General features: G+C 35.2%; 1 protein-coding gene across 1 annotated transcript in view; it reads left to right on the forward strand.

The window, feature by feature from the left end:
• LOC149562680 (phosphoglycolate phosphatase 1A, chloroplastic-like) overlaps window positions 1-20,495 on the forward strand; it is a 175,120-nt gene that overhangs the window by 44,820 nt on the left and 109,805 nt on the right. Inside the window, exons 3-4 of the mRNA XM_089826127.1 lie at window positions 14,385-14,477; window positions 14,570-14,641. Of these exons, the coding sequence (XP_089682253.1) occupies window positions 14,385-14,477; window positions 14,570-14,641 (165 nt within the window). The remainder of the gene's footprint in view (window positions 1-14,384; window positions 14,478-14,569; window positions 14,642-20,495) is intronic.

The following is a 20,495-nucleotide window of genomic DNA, read 5'->3' on the forward strand; positions in this document are numbered from 1 at the left end:
TAATTCGAGAAAGTAATTCACCTACAATTTGGTGTGAAAAACTTTGGTTTCAAAGAGATTGGTACTTTCACATGTTATAAATTTTCACTTCATGATCTATAGATTTAGATTGAAGAATGCGGTAGTGTTACTTAAGAGAACGCGTATGTTTTCTGTAAGTTACCAATTGTTGCATGAAGTACAGAAGAATCGGATGCAACAACTCTACACAAATCGTTGCACAAATTCAGAGTTCATGGACATGTTGTGAAGATCTTGCCTTGGGCACTTCTTTCTTATGCTTTTTAGAAGTAGAAGTAGTTTTGGCAGATTACATGTAGAAGCAATGTACATTGTAAATACATGACACATGCACCTATATACACGCTTCATGAAACCAGCGAGGCCATCCATGTCATGTCGAGGATGACATCATAATCTCCCATGTCTACTACATAGAACTCATCCTCAAACTCATAGCCATCTCCAAACCTTATATGAAGGTTAGATATCTTCCAAGTGCATAATAATTTGTCACCGTTCGCCACCATGACCTTAAACCTAACATGCTCCTCAGTCTGTAAACCTCTCCTGGCTACCAATTGTGCATCTATGAAATTATGTGTAGCCCCAGTGTCAATGAGTGAGATCACTTTTTGCCCCTGGATAATACCCCTAACCTTAAATGTGTTTGCCTTCTGAGCCCCCGTTAATCTTGCCAATGACTTCTCATCCTCAAGAATGTTGCTCTCCTTTGTAGTGCTACCCTCGTCTGAATCAAAGTGCTGATCCTCTCTCTCTGACTGTGATTCCTTTGTTGAGAAATACTCCATTTGATTTGCCTTAGCCTTGAGAGGACACTATTGAGATAAGTCCCAAGGCTCTCTGTAATGAAAACATAGCTTCTTCCTCCTCAACTCATTCAGGGTGTCATTATCCAACTTATTATCCCTTTTTGGTTGAGCATTTTGGTGAAAATTTATTTTGTCCTTCTCCTTATCCTTCTTCATATGTGAATCCCTAGGCTGAAATCTGCTCCTAAAAGAAGAAGGTGCTAAGTCACAAGCCTTCTTAGTAGCTTCCTGTAATGTAGTTGGGTCATGCCCCTTGACCCAACCCCTCAAGGGATCTGAGAGTCTGTCCATAAACAACACTACTAACCTCCTCTCTGAAATATCTGTGACCAACACATCCAACCTTTGAAATTCACTGATATAAAAGTCTCAACTGATCCCCATTGCTTGAGTTGTGCCAACTCCTTAAACTGTAACTCAGAATCCTTGGTATCAAATCTCTCTATGAGCCTCTCAATGAACTCGTAAGATGTGATCTAATTATGCCCCAAGGTTACCATACCATGGTGTCGCCACTCATGCGTTGGGCCATCCAAATGAATAGCCACATACTTTCTGGCCTCCTCCTCAGGCATAGGATTCAGCTGCAAGTATGGATCTACCTTCTCCACCCAAGCTCATGTAGTCATCTTCCCTGAAGCATCATAATAAGGTAAAGAAAGTTTTCCAACTTCCTTTCTCAACTCAAAGTTTTGATTCCTCCCTCCTGGTCTAGGCATGTGTCTCATCCTCAAGTCCATATAATCTCTAAGGGAAATGTCCGCTTGAAACTCCGGTCCACTAGCCTCCCAGTCCCGCTTGAATTGATCCTGTAACTCGGTAATCTATTGTTCATTTATTGGTTGAATTGAATCTCTGGGTGGGAAGGTGGGTAGAAGAGGTCTCAAACTCGCTGTTTGAGCTAGGCGTGCAACGTGTCTAAAGTTATCAGCCCCATTCCCATTGTTTCTATGTCCATTATTACCATTAACGTTATTCTCAGGACCGTTGTTGTTGCCTCAGTCTCCATTATTATCATTGCCACTATTTTATTGTTTCCCCCATTGTTATTGTTTCCATTGTTGGCATCACCTGGATTAATATTGACGCCCATCTGTCTAGCCATAAGCTGCAACATCATGTCCATTCGCCTATTCTGCTCCTGTTGCATACGCTGCCCCTCCTCTAGTGCACCTAGTAACTGTCTGAACATTACCTCCTCCTGATCTGGTCCGACATTCCTGCCTTCGCCTAGTCTTGTATTCCTGTCATCTCGATCACCCATACTGTTGTCTTGTTCAAAGAATCTCCTTTGTGTCTGTATGACTATATTCTATGTCCACTTGCACGGATGAATTAGATTGCTCACTGTGTGAGTCTGAATCTTTGTTGTCCTACCCTGGTATGACAGAAGTAAATGACCTCTGTTGCATGCTCAAACATACATTCTTAACCTGTTTTATTTCTAACTTTAGTGTTTTGACATTTCGTCAAACACTTTTCCCTCTATTCAACTGTTCCAAATTCCCTGTAAAGCTTCCACAGGATGGTAGGACTTAAAGCTCTGATACCATTGTAATGGATACCCCCAAAATCTGCGTACAAGTATTCACAACTATATGGTAATTTTATCAAACACTTAGCTTACAGTCTCTATTATATGCTACAACCCTTATGGCTCTAAAGGTTGTTTGTATCGTGTTGTGTTTGGCATGTAGCATAAATATAGGAATTGAAAAAGCATAACATATATTGCAGAAATAACCAACACTTTATATTTATATTGATTTCCAAAATTTAATAACAAGTGCAAAGCTGACTCACTGAATACTCCAACAATAAATCGGAACAAACATTGTTTACATCAAATAGTTGCGGGCGTGGCCCTTGCATTGACCTGTTGCAAACAATAAGCAACTGCTCTAGTAACTCGATTGCTACAATGGCGCGTTGCTTCAGTGACACGGTTGCTATAGTGATACAGTTGCTATAGTGATGTGCTGCTACAGTAACCTAGTAGCTACAGTAACTTAGGAACTTGGTTGTAGCTGGAAATGCACCCAATTTGCCGGATATAAAGTTGATAGCAATGAATTCCAAAGGCCAAACCCCAAGGGAATGACGTCTAGAATGTTACACGAGAGGATAGACGTCCTTTAATGCCAAGAACAGATCTGCAACTCACACATCCATTTTCTTCTCATATTCAACCCGCCAAACAAGGACCACAAGCTCTCCTTTTTGTTTCTACTTCATAGGGTCGACCCACTTTTCACAAACAATGTGGGATAAAGTGTTCTAAAATAAAATAAAATAAAATAACACCTTATGTCTCCCTTGGGCTTCCCTTTTCCATCACACAACCCAACATGAATAATATTAAAGTAACACTTTATTAGTTTCACACTTAATTTAAATTTTACTTTAATAAACTTCAGGCATTAAAATAAAATAGTAATTGGGCTCGGAATAATATGAGTGATAGCTCGTCGGAAAGCTCTCATTGAGTAGCATTAAACCTAATCACTAATTCTGACATCGCCCATGCCCTGCTGACTTACTAAAAATAGTAAGATTGCCCAACACCATGTTAATCAACTCCATTTTGGCCCGAACTGGAAATGACTAGGCCAAAACATCTTAGGATCCCACTAACCTCTTCGTTAGCCTCTGGGACCACACAGAAATAGGCTAATGGTCAAACAACTGGACAATTGCTAAAGTGGGGACATTTCCAGCCCATACATTTGGATCAATAGAGGTCGCCCATACATTTGGATCAATAGAGGTCGTTTTTGAGTTTTACTGCATGCTATTGCCTTTGGAGACTACATTTTTGGCATTCTCATGTCAAATTCAACCATTGAATGCTCATTAATCATTCATTATTTGCAAGTGTGGAAGAAGTCAAATTATTGTTTGAGAATTCGGATTTGGAGGAGAATTGGTCTTCAAAGTTTATGATTCTTGCTATTTTGGCTCTTTGATCTCCAAGTAAGTTGACATTTTCAAACTTGCTCATCAATTCATGCTTATCTTGCTATTTCCATGCATATTATGGCTTGTTATTGCACATTTGTCCAAATGTATGCCATGTAAAGTGCAAATTCTCTTTAAATAGGATGAAAACATTCTTTTTTAAGTATTTGGAATTTTCTCAAATTCCAATTTCGAATTTGCACATGAAAACGACTTTCTTGTTGACATGTTTGAGTTTAAGACCAAAGATATGTGTTTTCTTTGTGCTTGTTTTCGTTGTTTGTTTGCTTGCTTTCTCATTTTTCTTTTGGAAGAAGTTGCAAGCTCTTTCCCAAAAACTTGAGCACGTTTGACTTCACTCCACCTTTCACCATTTAATGCAAGTGCATCATTTCATTCCACACCCATCATTACATGTCATAGCACATTGCATCTCATTCTCCATCCGCAATTACATGTAATCTCATCTTCCATCCACATTTACATGTAATACCATCCTTCATATGCATTTACATATAAACTTATTTTCCAAACCCGCTTACATGTAATCTCATCCTTTGAACCTAATTACATGTTTGTATCAAGTCACGATTACATGTAAATCCCTTAATATGCAATTGCATCTTGAGAACCCAATTTAGGTAAAGGTCACTCTTTTGTACACCAAAGTCGCCATTTGCACACATCCATATGCATCCTAACTTGCATTCTCGACCATACCCACAAAAACCCATCATTGCTCAATGTCATCCATCTTCCTAAGTCCCATTTTAGCCCTCTGCATGTACTTTCCATATCACATCCAATTCATTGCATATGTCCCATAAGTATCTAATCAATACTCCGAATATATTGTTCCTCAGAGATCCATTTTGCCAATATTCTCATGGAGTCAGAATCCATATCTTCCAATGATGGATTCAATCCCATTAAAACTTTTAAGTTGCAGCAAGTCAAGATATGTCAAAATTTCTATAAAGAATGAAGACATCTAGTAAAGAAGGTGTGCTTCGAATGAAAGAAGCGATAATTCATTTGGTCTCCATTTTTCCAATGATTGTCCGAGAACTCGAGTTTGTGTGAGAATGTGCCAAGCACTTTGCTTCAAGAAAAGAAGAAGTTAAAGGTGTTGGTGGAAAGTTGTTCCAAGTCTACATCCAGACATCGTCGAAAAGGTCTTCAAAGTGTCAAAGACTCTAGTTTGTGCTGATCTACAAAGGAGAATTCATGACAACTTGAGTGAGAAAATCTTGATCACATCAAGTTTTCAAATGATAACTGACAATTCATCAAAGATAGTCAGAGGCTATCAAAAGACGCAACACCATGATTATCAAGGTGAATGCAGTGACAAAATATAGGGACTCCTGATCCTGTGATCATCCAGGATATCATCGCCACGTACAAGGCCCTTCAGAACAAAACCTAGGATTGTTTCATTTCTCTTCCATCTTAGTTCTTCTTATTTCATGTTTGTAATTGAAGAGGATGTATTAGATGAAAATGTGTAATTACATGTAATACGATTTACATGTGTAATGAAATGTAATCCAATAATTTCTCTTGTTGGTTAGACCGAGTCAAAGTTGGTTGAGTTGCTCCCACTTTTTCCTCCCTTTTTTCAACTCCTTTGCCTATATAAAGGAGTGCCCGCTCATTGTAAAAATCATCTTTTGTTGTATGCAAGAAAGCTCTGCCAAACTTGTGCAAGCATAACTATGATTGTGTAGTACCAATTTTGGAGAAAAGTGAATAAAAGAAGCAATTGGATTCGAAGCTTTGACTGTAATTTGTGCCTATTGTCTTTGATTCATGTTATTATTGCGTGTTCAATAATAGAGCATAGTGAGTTAAGAAGCAATCGAAACCGAAGATTTGATTGGGAGTAATTGTGGTGATACATAGATTATAAATTTTGACTGTTGCTTGTATTCTCTCAAATTCATGAAAAATAGTTAGAATTTCCCTATTTCTGGAAGTCTTTGCACCCCAATGGTAGAGGTTTTTCTTATAGAATAGAATAGAAATTATCTATTTCTGGAAGTCTTTGGGCCCCAATGGTAGTGATTTTTCTTATAAATTAAATAAACAGGACTTAGAGCCAAACCAGTACACTTTCAATTAGCCTTTGAGTTGGTGTTGGTTTATCGATATCACTCTTTCCAGCTACTAGATAGAAGTATAGTTAGAGATTTCATCTTGCCCATTTCTTGCTCCGCGAGTAGGTGGATTCTTTTCCGAAAATAGGGCACTTGAAGAACCCTTACCAAAAATTATAAAATATTCACCCAACATGAAGAACCCTTACCAAGGCTCTATTAGCTAGAAAAATGAAGACATAAAAAATATTACACAATTAACCCCTAAAATATAGCAAGTAGATCATCTTGTTTAAAGTTTATATTTGGTTTTGTTACTTGATTAACTCGTCTCCACTTTTGTTGAACACATCATCAAAAGAAACATTACTATCATCTTAGCCTCAAGTTTGTTGGAGTATGTAGACTGTAGCCAAGCATCAAACACAAACATTTTCTTAAGATGAGGAATGACACCAAGAATGCTTTGCAATGTGAGAAAATGACTAGCAAATCATGTCACTCTTGGTCGCACAAGGTCCTTGCCATTTGTGTGTTTTCTCATTATTTAAGATAGGACCTAAGAATGGTTGTAGATGAATTTGTGGAACTTTTAACATCTTTAACAACCCTTTTCACCCAACTAATCTTTCCAATGTCCTCTAACAACAAGTCCAAGTAGTGTGCAACACCAGGACACCATGTAATTGTGCGATGCCTCTTCATAAGCATTCTACCTCTAGATACATAAGTGTTCTACCTAAAAATATATATGTAGTTGTGTTGTCTATGATAATTTGCACAACATTCTCAACTCCAACTTCCTGGATCTCCCCATCTAACAAATTGCACAAAGTCCCAACATTTTTTATTTTGTTGGAGGCATCTATAAACTTAAGGAATACCATTGCACCATTAGAAGATGCCAAGAAGTTGAGGAGAGTCCTATTTCTTTCATCTGTAGTTCCATCAGATAAGATGCTGCATCCTCTTGCAACTTTTTTTTTTCCTAATCAATAACTACGTATGTATTTTTCATTGCTTTCTTTAGCAATGGCCCATTGAAGTCATAATCCCTTGCCTGCAATTGTAAATGTGCTAACCAAACCTTTCCAATATGGGCTGTTCGCTGCATTGAAAGGCAAATTGTTGTAGTACCAAAATTTTTGTTATTCCATCTTTTACCTTCAAGTAAAGGTTGTGCTCTTGAAACATTGCATGAAATAATTTTTTTGGGTATGATGAAATAGGATTCCAAGTGTTAATTTTAAATGTTTTTGCCTAGAAATTAGAGGTAAACAGCAACAGAGAAGAGCATAAAATAGGTACAAAAAACACAATAAATTATCCTAGGAAAACCCTTCCACTTGAAGGGAAAAGCTTAGCCACACCAGCAAAAAATGACTTTTATAGATATAAATTGTTCAAGTACCAAGCTTTCCACTTGATTAATGATCACATAAATAAGACCTTCATATTTCCACATATACAACACTTCACATTTCCATATGCAGGCCTTTTTGCATGACGTATGACACATGCCTTTTTACATATATTAACTTAAATATAATCACAAATATCTCTTTCAGCTAAAGATGACCATAACGGTCATAAGAAACAAATTTCTCTCAAATAAGACCAGAGATAGAGATCTCTATTGCAACTACAAACTTCAACATTCCCTTTTAGCAAGAGAGAGATCTTTAGTTAGGCACGTACACATAGTTGCAACATATGTTATCTCAGCATAACATAACCACCATAGTTACTTCGTAGGTACATAAAATGGAGTCACACACACGACTTTAACCATGCCTTCTTGCAGAGGGTAAGACAAAGACTTGTATCTCAAAACTTGCAGAGGGTGGAACGAGGGCTTTCACCTTAGACTTCTCCTAGAAAAGAATGCATTTCCAACATGCCTATTCACAGAGGGTGGTCCGCCGCACCTACTCGCAGAGGGTGGAAATGAGGATTTGTACCTCAAGCTTCTCCGAGAGAAGAATGCATTAATAACTTAGATTTTCTCTTAATAGAGACTCCCTCTCAGCAGGGACAACTGAGATTTTCTCTTAACAAAGACTCCCTCCAGCAAGGGCAACATTAATAACTGAGATTTTCTTTTAACAAAGACACTCCCTCTCAGCAGGGAAAATTGAGATTTTCTCTTAACAAAGACTCCCTCTCACTAGGGACAGCTGAGATTTTCTCTTAACAAAGATTCCCTCTGAAGCTGAGTAGTTTCTCTCTAAACATGATCTTCCTCTTTTAATGAAGATAATGTACCACCAGTTTAGTATTCAAGATTGCAAACAACCTGTGCATAAATCTCTCACTATCCCATTGCACCCTACAACAAAGACATTTATAACAACTCATAAGATCCACTTATCATAGAGGTCAAAATAAAGTTATACTCTCTTTCCAGTTAGATACAAAAATCATAGAATACTTATCTCGTTGGAGTTTGATATCAACACACATACATAAAAATGAAGTCCAACATTCATATGAACAAAATGTATTACTCAATAAGAATGTTACCATAAAAAAAAATGAGAACTGGGATCTTTCAGAATAACCTGTCAGCCTAACCACAAGCTTTTGCACAAAGTCAAGTTAGTATCCTCTTGATACTATACTTAATGTTGATGCCAGCCTATAGTCCATTAGTTCGATAAATCTCTACACACACAGTGGAATCTTGCATCCATACAATGATGAAGATGCATAAAATATTCACAAGTAATGTTTGATACTAATCCATCAAGACTTACACGGTGATAGACAATAGCCTATGCCCCTAAACATCAATACATGATTCTTATATGAATTCCTTTGAATCATAATCACACAGAATAGATTAAACTGAAAACAACATAGTTGATCACAGAGAGATCCTGTCAAGAATCACTCACACAGCTTGCTAAGTATAACCCAAACAACAGTTCCAAATTCTGAACAGATATTTGCCCTTTCATGTATCACATACCACCCACATAATAAGTTGAATCGGTATTAAATAAAGTAGAATTTTCGTATCTTTATCAGAACTACACCAGAGATAAAAACAGAATAAGCAGCAAACTCTACTTGACACCAAGCACATCAAATGTACTAAAAAAAAAAAAATAGTAAACCTCAGCATCAATTCAGTCCAAGACTATGAGTAGTGTCCTTGTGTAGTCTGCATTGCCCTGCTTCCTGCATCAAATATGGAGATCAATGCTCTACTCTATTCCCAGTAAGGTAAGATCTATATTAAAATATAGAATGCTTAAAATTTGCTACAGTAAAAACCTATCTGATGGAATATTGAAGCTTGAATCAAACTCCCTTTGAATCTCATATGCAGATATATGAAATTACTTAAACAGATAGCTATGCAACATTGGTCTTCTTGACTCACGCATGCACTGCTGCCAAGAATAGTAAGGCTTGCAGGAGGGCTCCTGCATGACAAATTACTCCAATCGACCCTCTCTATAACCCTGCAGTAGTTCCTACAGTTGCAGCATCATGCGGTGCTCTAGAATTTTATGAATATCAATATCCCCAACTTTTACTCTACAAACACGAAAAATCTTCGAAGTACACACTCATTCGATGAACTGTGAGAGATGATTTCATCGTAATTTCTGCTTAAAAATAAACCTGATAAACTAATAATCTTGTGGAATATATGCTGCACACACAGTACAAGACTAGACAATATTTAAACCTGTTGCACAAATAACAAAACTTCTCTTCTATAAAAAGAACGAAATGTCTTCAATAAAATCTTCCATTTCTTGAACGTGTTATCTTCTCTCTATATATGTTGATAACTCATTATGCTTTAAATACGCCAAAGAAAAGATGCTGAATACCCAAATGGTAACTGTTACATATTCATGTGGTAAACAATATGAACTGAAGAGGAAAGAATGAATATGACAACATCCATTCATGAAAAGGAACCAAATAGAGTACTCCAGGAAACCACTGAACAATCCATATTTGCTCTCCTACTTGAAGTCCTTGAATGTCATCAAATTTTACAGGTACGGGAGGAATTTTTGTCTTTAATTTCACCTTCACTGGAAGTTTATCTTACTGAAAGTTCAAAACATATGTCCTAAACACAGAACTATACTGAAAGAAGAGAACAAAACATACTTCAATGATGAATCAGAACAGATTTAATGAATCAATATATCATGATGGTTGCTGAAGCACGCCAAAAAAAAAAACTTCTTTCTCATTCCGATAAAGGCCACACCCCTGAGAAAGATGACTGCTAAGGTGGAGTCAATCTGTCTAATGAAAGAACTAATGATCACAATGTGACTACAGTCCAATGAAGTAGAGGCTTGATTTCATTTCTTCCTCCATTAAAATTAAGCCCAACTCCTCCAAGAGCACAGACTATGCCCATGCCTCTTTACTATTTTCCCTTATCTCACAAGGCTGAACGATTTCAAGAAAACTTCGACATAAATCATCAGGAGTAGGACAAAGAGTTGAACAACAATAGGTACTTCATTCCACCAGTTTCTTGTTGGAATGAGAGGTCCTTGAGCTGCACAATGTCAAAGCTTAAACTCATGCCAATATTCATAAAGTGTTATATCAAGCTTGCCCCTCCCAAAAAAACTGATCATAGTTTCTATGGCAATAACACAAATCCAACCCCACAGAATACAAAAGAGAAATCTTTAAGTCGAATGTTTTGATAGAGATGCTCCTGTAGACTAGAAATGATTCTAGGTTTCATCCAACGAAAGAATTCAAGTCTTTCCAAGAGAATAATTCCTTGCTTGACCTGAACGCTATCGCAATTAGAGATGAGAAGCCTGCACAAGAAATATGCTCTTCGAAAGAAGATGAAGAGAGAAAAAAAAACGGTCTCTTAGCAATCAACCATGAATAAAACTAATAATAATAATGAAGAGACTCTCTTGAACAACAATATTATTGTCCAATAATGAATCATCACTTTTAACCAATGACAAGAAAGAAACGACTAAAAAGAGTGTCGATCAATAGAAAGGATATAGACGATGGTTTCAATAACCCTCTTTGAGCATAAGTAATAAGAACAGATGATACTAGCAGAAGATAAGCGTCCATATTTATCTTTTCTTTGCTCATTACCGCTCTTGGGCCGGCTCCTTTTTGGCAGATTGACAGAGGCTAGGGGCCGAAGATCACAGATGCTGAGCTGAATACTCAACTCCCTTTCTCAAGGAGCCCATGAACCTTTTGACACATCAATTTTATGTGTGCATTTAAGTGTAGAATGTCACACATTTGATGCCGAAGTTGAATTACTGCTTAAGGATATAAATTAAGATTTCTGCTCCAAATTTATGGCCAGACTTCTTCGCCACATGTTTCTGCACGAGTCTTTGATTGCCATCCATTACTAATGCCATCTATTGCATGAATTGCCAAGGTCACTCGACCAGATACAGATGTTGTTACAAAGATCATCGCCTTTGACACCTAGACATCTATGCGCTTGAAAACATTGCGTAGAAGGATCACAAAACATAGAATAGATGCATAAAGCCTATGACGAGGAATCAAAAGGACAACATTCATTATGGTCTAATGAATTGTTGACATGATATGAAATTCATTTGCATGAAAGAATGCATTAAACTACAAAATAGAGAGCTCTCACAATTAGCAATCTACATTGCATACAAATTGCGTATTGAAAGCTAGAACACAAGAGAACCTTCCTTATTGCTGTTATCAAGAACCTGGCCCTGATAGCATGTTTATGTTTTTGCCTTGAAATTAGAGATAATAACAACAAAGAAGAGCATAAAACATGTACAATAGACACAAGAAATTATTTTGGGAAAACCCTTCCACTTGAAGGGAAAAACCCAGCCACACCAGCAAAATATGACTTTTATTGATATAAAATGTTTGAGTACTAAGGTTTTCCACTTGATTAATTTACAATGTGGCAAGCAGTCACATAAATAGGTAAGACTCTCCATCTTTCACATGAAGGTCTCTTTGATTCCCAAAAATAAAACCCTTCATATTTCCACATATACAACACTTCACATTTCCATATGCGTGCCTCTTCTCATGACGTATGACACATGTCTTTTTACATAATATTAACTTAAATATAATCACAAATATCTCTTTAAGCTGAAGATGACCATAATGGTCATAACAAACAAATTTCTCTCATAAGATCAGAGATAGAGATCTCTATTGCAACTACAAACTTCAACACTAGTAATGTCATCCTCATTGTTAGCAATAGATGAATTTAGTTGATGATGATAGAAGGTTGCACTTTCACAAGTGTGACCAAGGGGAGACAAACTGTATGCATTTGGATTCATTGCAGCTATCATGGCTTTTTTCTTAGTTACCAGGTTCTGCTGTTTAGGCCCGGGTCCTGGTATTGGTACAGTTTTGGTACTGGTTCTTATGGGGTACTTAATGGGTTCTTTGTGGGTCCTTCTGTAAAAGATCCACAAAGAGCTTGGGCACCCATGAAATACCAAAGGGCGGTAGGTTAGTCTATGCATGTATTTCTGATTTTTTCATCAGCATGCTCTTGTATCAGCTTTAGATAGTGTCTTGCAACAGTTTGGTAATATTATTCAAGTCAAAATTGGTCTATGTAATGCATTCAGTTTATGACAGTAGTGAACAGCTTTCTACTTCAATTCGTTTGAAGGTCAGGGATTGATTTTTTTATTTGTAGATTTGATAAAATTACTGTTGATAGATTTGTAAAAGCCAGCCCATAGTTATGTTTATTGATCATGTTCAGATTAATGTCAATTTGTAATGCATGTAAGCTAAAACTATATGAGTAATGCAATTATTTATTTATAATTTTATTGGCCATTATGGATTTATGAGTATCACTCCTTTTTATATATGTAACTTCGATGATTGAACATATATACATACATATACAGACGAACCTGAATCCACAAGGGAGGGAAAAATTTTTGTACCCGCGTACCCGAACCCCGTATCTGTACCAGAACCAGAATCCGAATCGGCAACTTAGGCTTTTTTTTTCTTTTTTCTGTTTCTTGTTTTTGCAATTCATATTCAATAAAAAGAGCCTTCACGTGTCTAATAATTTCTGGAGTTGTTTTGGGTCAGCCTTTCACATTTTGTTTGGGTATTCTAGCAAGGTGGTATTTTAATATATTCACTTCATTTGCCTTCCATTTGCCACATTCTGTGCATGTCACCTCTCCCTTTTTATTTCCCTTTATTCCTTATTTCCATGCCCTATCTTTTCTTTTTCCTGATTTTGGGGCTGCCTCGTCCTTGCCCTTTCTAATTGAAGTTGACATAGCAGTTATAACATGAAAAAAAGTATAAAACTTATAGGGTTTTATGGAAAAACAACCAAAACTTGATAATGAATCATTTGATAAAAAAGGTATTCAAAGACAAGGTAAAAGTGCAAGGAAGTAAAAAAGGGAAATAATTTTTTTTCGCGAGCATTTCCCCTTGTTTTTAAAGATTTTCTTGATTTCTAAAGCTCTTCACCTGGATGTATTTATCTGATTTGATGCTGATTATTCAAGTTCTCCACACCCTACAACTCTATTATGACCAAGAACAAACAAAAAATGAATGCAAATGTCAAAAAAAAAATCACTTTATAAAATGAGGAGGCGTATTTTGGGTGGCAAGAGTCCTTGCAGACTTGTGAGACATGGTGTCTAACTTGGGCGAGTCCATGCCTTAGACTCTCGAGTTCAACAAGAGTGACTTGCATGGACTTGATTCCCGAGTCCATGGTGAGTTGACTTGGCTTGCCTTTGGACTTGCAACTTCAGCTGAGTCCACAACAAGTCTTGCAGTTTTTTAAATTATGGTTGGAATCACAATTTAGCAATTGATCCTAAAATTGTCGGTTACAAAATATCCACCAAGAAGTTCTATTTTAGGAAAACAATAAGATAAGATAAGTCTATTAATGTCCAATAGAAGACCACAAAGGATCAAAGGGATTGCCAAGTACATAAAAAAGGGGAGCTAGCTGCAGCAAGCACACCAAACGGTACACTAAGAAGAGAGAAATTACTGAAAATAAAAACAGAGAGAAGGGTTTAAAATGAAAGAAGAGAAATCCTCCTGAACCCAATTAAGGATCCCAAACAGCAGTGAAGAACTTCCAAACTGAAAAATTAAGCAATATGATCAGTCAGAAACTTGGAAGAGAAAGGCTGCTGTAGAAATCTGGAATAAGGTATTGGCCAAATAAGAGAAAAACTTAAAAAGAAGTGAGAGGAAGCTTATTTTCAAGTGTTTCAAGTTCACCATTTTATATGTGATTCATGTATTGCTAATTTTTTAAGGGTAGGTTGATCCTGATTCAGAACCAAATAATATCAAGGAATAATTTTGGTGTTAACAAATTTATTTGTTTTTAAGAAAACAGAAAAAACAGCATCTTGCAGTTTGATTTGTATATGTGAAATGTAAAATATAATTGGACTTTCATTTATACATATTCTTCATGTAGGGAAAGAATCTTGTATTCATGACAAACAACTCAACAAAGTCTCGCAAGCAATACAGGAAGAAGTTTGAAGCACTTGGTCTTACTGTTCAGGAGGTTAGACTAGAATATCTCAAAATTGTCATCAATTTCATGCCCTAACTAGAAATAAGTATGGAGTGATCCTAATCTCTCTTTGTAATGTGTAGGAAGAGATTTTTCCATCATCTTTTGCAGCAGCTGCTTATTTGAAGTCTATTGAATTTCCTCAGGAGAAAAAGGTATCTTTAGATGATTACTTTCTTGTGATGTCTTCTATTAAGTATTTTTTATTTAGCTGATTTGTGAAATATTACTTTAGCTTTTGTAAACAGTTTATATATGTGCTAGAATAAAATCATATCTGGGAGAAATTCTTCATTTTGGGCATTATTTAATACTATTATAATTTCTTTATTTTGGGCAATATTTAATACTATTATAACTGATGTGGGCCGAAATGTTGTACATAATGAGGACATCCATTATAGCTCTCATGTTTATTAGAGTTAGAATAAATTAGTAGAATCCATAAGCACATATATTTGTGGTACTATTCAAATAGGGAGAATATATAAAAGTTGTTCACTGTTCAAAGTTGGTAAGCAGGAATTGGAAGTGTGAAATTTCTTTTTAAGATTGTTAACCTATAAATATTAGATTCTCTTAGGCAAGTAAATGTTCCAAGATAGAATTCATATCACAAAAAACGGATTCTAGTTGAATAATATAGGATTTGGTAGACATATATTAATTAAATAAAAAACATATATAAGAATGTTGCTGAGAAACATATTTTAGCAAAGTTGACTCTTTTAAAATCCTGCATTTACTTTTTCTCGACCATAGAAATAAAATAGAATAATGTTAATGTCCAAAAATCACATTATTATCTGGCATAGAAATATTAATTGAGTCCAAACCAGCGTAAGAAAGTTGCGTAAGAATCACATTTTTTTTTGAATATTTCAAAATTCAAATCATGCATCTTACCTTTATTTGAGCCATATCAGCAAATTTTTTTTGGCGACATAATCAGAAAAGTACAAGACTTTTTTTTTGAAAAAATGGGGATTTAAATGAGAAAAAATAGGGACAATTGAATTAAAAAAAATCATAAAAAAATGTTGTATAAGAGATAAAAACTACTTGTTTTGGAAGTAAAAGGCATTTTCATAGAATAAAAGATATAGAGAGAAAACAAAATAGAGAGTTTAGTCTACAAATTGTTTAAAATAGAGATAAAGCCTTTGAATTGTACAAATGAAAAGTTTATCTAAAATAGTAGAATATAGTATAGGATGTAATTTTTTGCATGTAAATGGTTTTATGGTAAGTTCTGTATGAAGTTGATAAAGTTGTCTCTAAGTTAGCAATAAAACATTTCCCTCAATGATATGTGAGTGTTTAAACCCCTAGTCTTGTTGTATGATGTGAGTGGATGGGAAAATGCTACTAACAATGTTGCATTCCCAATTATTATCAATAGCGAAAGAATGTTTAATCATAAGGATTGATATTATAATGAACTTTGACCCTTTGAAAATGTAGTAAGTTCTCAAAACAACTACATATAAACATGTTTGCATCCCAAAAGAATAAAAGAAAAAAAAATTATCGCTGAAAAATGTTTGAGTATGAAACTTTAAGTTCGAGTAGGAAACTTTAAGATTTTATCATTTAAAAAACAATCTTATCACTTGATAAAAGAGAAGCCATTTCTCATAATATGTATAGTCAATTGGGTATGAATTATGCATTTTTAAAGATTCAAGATACAAAGCCAAGTCACATTCAAAGGCTTTGCTATTAAACCAAATCTTCAAATTAAGTCAAAGTACTGACATATATGAAGAAGTAAGAGATAAACACAAAACACATATTAGGATAAATATGCATAATATCAAAATAAGCACACACCATCATAATGATGAAAATTTAAATGTCACAAAGTTTGGACTTGTTGGTGCAATACTAGGTTACATATAAACTTTAGGCTATTTTTATGCAGCCAATCTTTTCGTCTACAACTTGAGATAAGGATAAAATGTTATGAAAACAAAGATGATCTAAACATAACATTACCTCTTCAGTTCTAGTGAGGAGACTATGTAAAACTTCTAGTAATAATGCTATGTTAAGAAACAAAACTATAACATTATCGTAGCAAATCAATGATACTAAAGGAGGCCTAAATTAGCATTAAATTCAAGCCATTTAGCTAAGAATATGAATAATTTCTTCCCTAGAACTGATTTACATGTACAGTTCTGCAAATTCGGAGCCTTGAAGACAAACTTAGAGTTGCTGTGATTGATCCTTTCAACAATTTGTATGTTCAGATCTTTTGAGGCAGATATATGTATGATGACTGCAGGTTCAGGCCTCTAAGTTCGAACTTGTGTGATTGAACAACTTTGCTATGTATCCGTGGGAAGAAGAATGCTTGTAGAACAGACTGTTTGTATTGTGTGTTCTCCAAACTACATTCTCAACCCTATATGTATCCAATCTAGAGGGTATGTCCCTCAAGGGACATGACCCTTAGTTTAGGCAATAAAACAGCATTAACCCTAAATCGGCGATTTCCAGTATTATGTTAAGAATAAACACAACTAATCATTAGTTTAGTTAAACTCAAAACAATAACACCAATATGAGAATTGCCGGCACCTATAGGGAATATATAAAGGTATTATTTGCCAATCTTTGGACATATATTATGCATACAAGAAGGTATGGCCTGTACTAACAGACCTGTAGTATTATACAGGTTACTTTCTTAACATTACAAGGCTACCATTATAAAAAAGATAGACCGTCAAAATGTTGTTTGGACCGAATAAACAACCAAATTTCATAAAACAATTTAGCTGTACAAAATATTAAGATTGTAATTGTTAAAGATTGAATGATCGGAGAAAACAAATTGATATTGCATTAACAATCATCTCTTAAATAGAGTTTACACACTAATTATAGCATAGGGTAAAAATAGACTTAATTGAGAAAAATTGAAAAGATAGATTAAATGACCATTAACTAGAACTAGCTAAATATAGTGAGATACTATAAATATTCTAATACCCTCCCAAAATGGCCATTCTATCAACTACCCTACAAAAGACATTACATCTCTTGTAGTCCCAAATATGACAAAACATTTTGCGGCTGCTAAGACCCTCCTTGGATCTGCCAAATGTCAATGACCAAGTGTAGCTAGAAAAAATTGGAGAAGGTGGTCTCCTTCATCAAAATGACTTCTTGGTGTGAGAGTAGAGCCTACCATAGACTCTTCTACTAACCCTCCTAGAAACAACAAAATCGCTGACCAGAAATCATCATAGAATCATCCAACTTGATGTCGAATAATGAAATTGGTATTCTCTAGAAATGGAGACACATCAAGAACGACTACAAAACTCTCCAACTATTGCAGATGAGCTAAGTGCCCCAAAATGGACTGCAAAATACCACGATTTGAAGAGAAACATCATTTTTCTCCGGAAAAGTGATCAAAGCCTCGAGAGAACATCCCATATGAACTTCGTGTATTACAAAAACCAAAAACGATTTTTTAGGAGAAAAATTGACCAAAATCAAACATAATTTTTGAGGTGAAAAATCAATCAAAACTAAACAAAAGACGGAAGATACACATCAAAGAATACAAAACTCCATTTTTGAGGGAAAATGATTAAACTCAACTGAATTTTTTTAATGGAAAATTTTAGGAAAGCCCACCAAATAATTTTTGAGAAAAATTTATTAACCCCCCCCACATGAGTTGATTAGAGTGCATAGGAGGCAACCTCCTTCTCAGATGAATACTGAGCAACTTAGGCCTTCCGTTGAGCCCCATCTTGAGAAAACTATGCAACTGCCAACCTTTTCCTGAAATCTTTCTTCATGTGATCAAACTTGTGACAATAATTGCATTGAACACTCTTCTTCTTTGAAGATATTGGAGGTTCACTTGATCCTTTCTACTGAGAGAATTGAGAGTTGCCTGTGTTCTTTTTTAAAGCTTATGCTAGAAAGACCACTTGCTAAGAAGAGGAACTTCACGACTTCCAAACTATTGCTTCCATCTATCTTGCTGCAAAAGCTTGTTGTAGAGATCATGGGATGTTAGGGCAACACTAGTAGAAGTGATATTAAGCGTCTCTATGAAGTGCTTGTAGGCTTAGGGCAGGCTTTGCAGGTGATCACTACCATATCTTCTTCCTCTATCTTGCGGCCAATAACCTCTAGCTGGTCACCTAGATCCTTGATTTTTAGGAGATGTGTTTGGAGAGTTGTCTTCTCATCCATCATGATAGAAAACAACAAGTTTTTTAGGGAAAGAAGTGCGGCTCTTTTCGAACATCTCATAAAGATCCTCCAAGATGTCCCAAATTTCTTTAGCTGTTTTATCGGGAGACATGTGTGAGCTGATCATTTGTAACGAAAAGTTTGAGCAGCATGACAACTTTCCAATTTCGTTCATGTGATATTCCCCATTTTAAAGTTGAATTTAATAAATACTATAAATTAAAATAATAAATAAATAAATATTATAACACAATTCATTATTAAATATATCTCAAGAGATCAAATTAATACAATATAATACTATATAATTGATAATAGTCATAATGGGAATATAATATAATATAATTGACTATATTGATTATACAATAGAGATGAATTCTGTATCACCATAAATAACTAATAATAATAATAATAATAACAAATAATACATATACTGCCAATTATATAAATCAAATGTCTCCTATCAAGAGCGACAAAATAAATTATCAATGATTATGATTATAAGTTATATGCTAAAAAAATTATACAAAAATAAATATTAATACTACTATGACACAAACCGATAAGAGACATGTCTCTTGAGCGTGGTAAGGACACATATAAATGGTAAAGAAGCAGACAAGAAGAGGGGGAAGAATGGTTCCTTATTAGCTTTAAGAGGATCTACGGAGAATAGAAAAGGCAACAAGGAAGTCAGGGGAATAAAAGATAACATACAAGAAAATGATAAGACACTCAATGCATAGGAACCAAGAATATAACCTATTTCTTTGCATTATTAAAACAGATTCGACAATCATAGATTGCGGCACATATCACAGGATTACTGGTAGACAGAAGAGATAACAAGTAGGTATTTGACATTATTCAGAAGACTATATCAGTACGAAGAAGGGTAGAAAGAGCATCAATTAAACATATCGAATATAGTATCCAAAATCATAGTAGATAGCTGGTTTGAGAACTACTCGATTAAGCATTTCCTCTCACCATTAACCAACAACATATGTGAAAATGAGATTAGAGGCAATGCCAATTCAACATCAATTATATTAGACACAACTTACTCAGAATTAGAGGAGTATATTGACTTATTAGACACAAAAAAAAGTGTAAATAGTTTGTAGGATATAAACGTTATCACTTGAAGAAGCAACCCAATTGGTATTAGTAATTATAAAACAATATTACCGTGCCTACATTATTGCCCAACAAAGGAAGCTATCAATACCATCTTGCATATTTAGTCCACCATCTAAGATATAGAAAAAAGTTTATCTTTTTGCACAAGTACAAATGCATTGGGCATATATCTAAGGCTAGCATCATAAGTCATACAGTGGGAGCCACTATTATCTAATATTTTTGAAGTAAAATTACCATTTCTTTAATATCTTGTGTATATTACATAATAAGCATCATGTATTAAAATTCATAGTGAAGTTAAGAATTCGAGGAAATTATTCTCAAATTCTTGAAAAGTTCTATAGGGGACATTACAGTTCATCCCATTTATCTTGATTTGTTTGAGGTTGAGTAGGTCATGCCTTTATACCCAAAACAATCTTTTTAAGACAAAGATATTCAAACATCATCATCATGTGTTGCTTCCAGGTGTTGTGGTTGCAGCCATTGAACTGCTGATTGACTTCCAACCTGATGTTGGTCAAAGAGACCATAACTAAAATTGACGTAGTTGGTCAACCTAGTAAAGACTCAAAACATGTCAGAAAACCGGAAACTGAATGATCTTGCAAAAGATTGTTAGAAAACATATATTTA

The sequence above is a fragment of the Cupressus sempervirens genome, chromosome 4, assembly GCF_028749045.1.
Source record: "Cupressus sempervirens isolate cs-2001-9-10 chromosome 4, ASM2874904v1, whole genome shotgun sequence".
NCBI classification, from domain to species: domain Eukaryota; kingdom Viridiplantae; phylum Streptophyta; class Pinopsida; order Cupressales; family Cupressaceae; genus Cupressus; species Cupressus sempervirens.